The 5,084-nt window shown below is 39.9% G+C and overlaps 1 protein-coding gene across 1 annotated transcript in view; it reads left to right on the forward strand.

Moving 5' to 3' along the window:
• Nucleotides 1-3,287, forward strand: part of dkk3b (dickkopf WNT signaling pathway inhibitor 3b) — a gene marked incomplete at its 3' end in the record, with an annotated part of 7,714 nt that extends 4,427 nt beyond the window's left edge. The window contains exons 4-5 of the mRNA XM_010788632.1: nt 2,533-2,625; nt 3,143-3,287. Coding sequence (XP_010786934.1) covers nt 2,533-2,625; nt 3,143-3,287 — 238 coding nt within the window. The remainder of the gene's footprint in view (nt 1-2,532; nt 2,626-3,142) is intronic.
• Between the last annotated feature and the right edge of the window lie 1,797 nt (nt 3,288-5,084).

Raw genomic sequence — 5,084 nt, forward strand, 5'->3', positions numbered from 1 at the left:
GAGAATAAAGTCGTAATAATTACGAGATAAGGGGGGGAGGGGGGGTTCCCGTAATGTTACGTGGAGAATAAAGTAATAATTACGAAGATTAAAGTCGTAGTTTCATAAGTGACTTGAGAAGCGGACTTGGAGGAGATTGTCTCCGTTCTGCAGGAGGAAACGGCTGGATCTGGCCGACTACATTATATTACATTGCATTTAGCTGACGCTTTTATCCAAAGCTACTTACAATAAGTGCATTCGACCAAGAAGATACAAACTTGAAGAAAACAGAATCATACAAGTACATCAGGTTTCATAGAGCTAAAACATTTCAAGTGCTACTCAACTGCTTCAGATAAGCCAGTCCTGTATTAGTATATAAGTGCTTTGTTAGCAATTCTTTGTTAGTAATTATATCGCTCGAAGTGGAGTCAAAAGAGATGAGTTTTCAGTCTGCGCCGGAAGATGTGTAAGCTTTCTGCTGTCCTGATTTCAATGAGGAGCTCATTCCGATTCCACTACAAGCAGTGGCGTTTTCTCCTGGAGGCCTGTTAAGTGTAAGTATTAATATGTCTGCATGTAACTGCACTATAACTGTTCCACAGTAAGAGGGCGCTATAGGCGTAAGGAGGCGCAGCTATTGTAGCTGACGTCAGGTATCAGATATAAGGGATTGTTCCCTCCCCTTCTATCTCTCTCTCTCTAGCTCTCATGGAGAGCAGGTCAAGTGGTGCAATGCACATATGAAAATAAACCACGCCAGTTAAGGCTAAAGAAGACCTCGTCGTCATGACCAGTTTATTGCTATTCATGTGACTCTGTCAACAAGGCCAAGGGAAGCCAGGCTTCCCCTGTTTTTTTGGATTGTAGTTATAATTTTAATAAATAAATAAAAACACCGTCTCTCCCCCATTCTCATTGAGTATTTTACAAAGAGTGAAACAGCGCCCCTCTAGATGTTATGGTGAAACAGTAGATTGCACTCTCTGTTGCGAGAGGAGGCCAGCCGAAATTGGCTTCCCTTGGTGAAAAAAAATGGAGGGATTGACCAATCAGACAAGGCTCAGGTCATGCCCCTGCCAACCTGTGATTGGTCAGGGCCATGCCAAGGGAAGCCAGAGGCGGCTGGCTTCCCTTGCCTCACAATCCAATCAAATCGCATCAATTTAGTGTTGCAGTGACGCGTCCTAAAACCCGGAAGTAAGCTGCGCCCTTTTTCCCATGGTTTCCCTCGACAAAAAACAATGGGATTTCTCCACAGGGTTTTGGAAAATAGCTCAAAAATAAGGTCAGTGGAGAAACAAACCTGTTTGATAAATGCACGTTTTGTTCAGCCTGATAATATCCACATGTCTACTTTTATAATTTTCGAATCATAAATCTAATCGATAGAAGATAGATAGCGCCACTGCACCACTCTCACCGCCGTTAGAAAGTAGCAAGCAACTGAAGCAAGTGCAATTATGGAGGGTGGAGATTTGGAGTATTTAATCAAAAATAATTGTACTAAACTTCCCCTACAGCAGCAACAACAAATACAATCTGATGACAGGCCAATGCCCAAAGTGGAGCTGTGTACAGCGAGGAAAAAAGGAGCGAATCAGACGTAAAACGTTAAAGGTCTCCTGATTTAGTTTGTGAATTAATTAGTTTCGGCTGGAGAGTGCGTGCGGACCTCTCGATTCATTCATTCATTCATGATAATCTGATGCTGATGTGCCAAAAGATTAAGTATTTCGTTATTTGAGAAACCTAAACTAAAGTACTGCTTCACAAGATGCTCCACATTCCTCATTGTATTGCAGTACGCTGCTGATGTCTGCTTCTCAAGTCACTTGTGAAACTACGACTTTAATCTCGTAATTATGACTTTATTCTCATAACATTACGACTTTACTCTCGTAATATTACGACTTTATTCTCGTAACTATGACTTTATTCTCGAATTATTACGACTTTATTCTCGAAAGTTTTTTTTCTCTAAGTGTGGCCCTAATAGCCTACTCCGTCGTACGGAACTATATCGGAACTAGTGGGAAAAGTACTGCGGTGTGAACGCGGCTATTGATACATAACAGCTGTAGTCATCTGCCATTCATTAAGACAATTACAGGGTGTTGTGTGGTCAATATTTCCAGCTTCGTGTGTGTGTGTGTGTGTGTGTGTGTGTGTGTGTGTGTGTGTGTGTGTTAAATACATGAACATTAACATTTTAAAGCAAATGTTCTGTGCACAAAGATATCAAGTGTAGAGAAGAAAGCAATGGGAAAGATTCAGATAATAATATCGATAGACTGTTTCCATGGAGATGGACATCTGGCAACCACATCCTCCTCGGACAACTGTTACTGTTATACCGACAAATGTACATGTACACCTAAAATGTATTTGATTAAGCATTCCTTTGTAGTGTGTAATATAACAGTAATTAAATTGACTTTTCTTATAGATTAAGAGTTTAAGGACGACAACATTAATACCTTCAGTTGATCCACTTTAATTCTGTGCTCTGTTATAGATGACCTGGTTTACTCCTGTTCTCTGTCTCAGGAGTGCATGGTGGATGAGGACTGTGGGGCCCTTAAATACTGCCTGTATGGGATCCAGAGCTCTAAGTGCCTCCCCTGCATCCCCACAGATATGGTGAGCACTCAAACGTGTTGTTTATGTGTTGAGCTAACGGTTCTATACAACACCCTATGCATTTACATAGCAGCAAACAAATATATGTCATGTAAAGATGTAAAACACTGATAAAAGTGAACCGTTGATTTCAATGAAGTGTATTATGACAACAGCTTTCCTATAACTCTGATAACATAATAGACTAAATTAAAGTCAACGTTTCAGTTTCTTCAGTGTAATGTCTACCTGAGCAGTGTGTTATAATCTGAGTGTTAATGTAGCCAGTCCAGCCTCACATGCATGTTAGTGCATGTGGCTCTCTGTGTGTGTTCCAATGGTTAGATCATTATAACATGGTCAACTGTACAAGACAGCCGAAATACAACATCCAATAAAACACATCAATGTTTAAAAGCTACAAGGTGCCTTTTGCTGGAAATATTCAAAAGGATCAGTGAAGATTTATGATGGTACAGAAATACTTTTACCGTGTATTTGTGTTACAATCTGCATATCTGTGTGTGTGCCAACTCAGCCCTGCACTAAGGATGAGGAGTGTTGCTCAGATCAGATGTGTGTGTGGGGCCAGTGTACAGTGAACGCCACCTCCGGAGAAGAGGGGACCATCTGTCAGGGTCAGAGCGACTGCAGCCCCCCCCTCTGCTGCGCCTTCCAGAGAGGTGAGTCCTTTCAGAGGCCCCACAGAGGAGCATTCACCTGGTTCTCAGGAGCCCTTCTTCAACCTCTGGTGGTTGTTTTTTAGTGCTCAGAATAAAACTATAATTTGATAGCTGTCTATCAAATTGTAGTTTTCATATAAGTTATTTCTTCACTGTTTTGTAACTGTACATTCCCTAAAACCACTCAAATATTGCTTCACCTGACCTGTGGTCTGAGTCAGGGGTTATAATTACAGTTTACCAAGTACATGTGAGCAAATACATCGTCACTGTCCCTGTCAACGTTTATATTCAACATGAATACAAAATGCTGCGGGGTATTTTGAATTATAATGTGAAATACATGTCTTTATGTGTCTTGGCTTTAATATTGGATGCCCTTTTTTCAGATTTTCACTCTGTTTTATCGTTGACATACACCATATATTTTATTTTTCAACAGCACTGTTGCCTCTGCTATTGCTTCTTATGACCAATTTGCCAAGGCATTCTGCCCCTAATTTATTTGTTATTTTGTCTGTCTGACTTTTTGTCTGACTGCCTTTTGTTTTTGTTTGTTTTTACTCCTGTTTTTCTCTGTAAAGCGACCGTGGGTCCCATGAAAGGCGCTATATAAATCTAAGCTATTATGACCTTTTTTTATTACATTGCTTGAAAATGTTCCACACCATTTTATTGCTACTACTTCTGTTTGATTTCTATCTCCACCTACTGTACAAGTCAATGGAACCTCTGGAGATGCTATTAGTATAGTGGCCGATTATGCATAACACAATGTTCAAAGGCCACTTATCCTACAAGACAAATTTGAGTGCTGATTCGGTTGAACTTAAGAAATCCAAATACCTTCAATCGTTCCATTCAAAGAGCTTTATTCAATAGTTAATTTGATCAGTTGGTAGCCCACTACCGCATTACAACTTTTGCACGGCATTTAAATAAATGAACACAAACAAAACCAACAGGCGTGCTGTTGTGAGGTCAAAAAGGTTTTCCGACCTTCCCTACAGACTTCCTGCTGTGTGACGCTGGGAGCCTCATTTATAGTCTGCTTTCTATAAACAATACCACACATAAACCTAGAGCAATCCATAGACAAAACAAAACTACACAAAAACGCTATAATAATATTTCATAGTTATTCAGTTCATTCAAGTTAAATTAGAAGAATATGCAATTGGCTCACCAAAACATGAATAATTACAATAAATAATATGCCTAAATGACTCATTAATTTCCGGTACATACTTATAAAGCTGGAAGAATTATGATTACTCAAATGATTTCCAAACAAAATATGGCTAATATTTGCATTATTATACTGTTAGACCCTTTACAATCAACATTTGCATTTAACTATTGGGGAGGAATCCACCTACACCCAACACTGTAAAAACTGTTGCTTTGGTAAAACTTAAAAAATATGTGTCAAGTGGTTCCAAGCAAGTTTAAGAGTTTAGTCAACTTTTACATTTTTTGAGTTGGTGAAATGTACTTTTTTTAGTTCTCTTCTACTCAAGAATGTGTTTGTCAAGCTGACAATTGAGCGGCCCGACCAAGCAAGGAGGCAGAGGCAGAACGTCCAAAAATATAACCCGGTGTGGGCATTTATTAAATCATAAACATCATTCACAGCCTCAATCCGGCTGAACATGTGCAACCACAACCACAACCACAGGGATTTTACACCACACTCCCTGCCTCCTAACAGACAGGGAAACAGAGCCTAAATACACACCCACTAATCAGCAATTAGACACAGGTGAGGGGGGAGCAATTAGACACAGGTGTGGGGGG

Source organism: Notothenia coriiceps, unplaced genomic scaffold, assembly GCF_000735185.1.
Source record: "Notothenia coriiceps isolate Sejong01 unplaced genomic scaffold, NC01 NC01_scaffold00031930, whole genome shotgun sequence".
NCBI classification, from domain to species: Eukaryota; Metazoa; Chordata; class Actinopteri; order Perciformes; family Nototheniidae; genus Notothenia; species Notothenia coriiceps.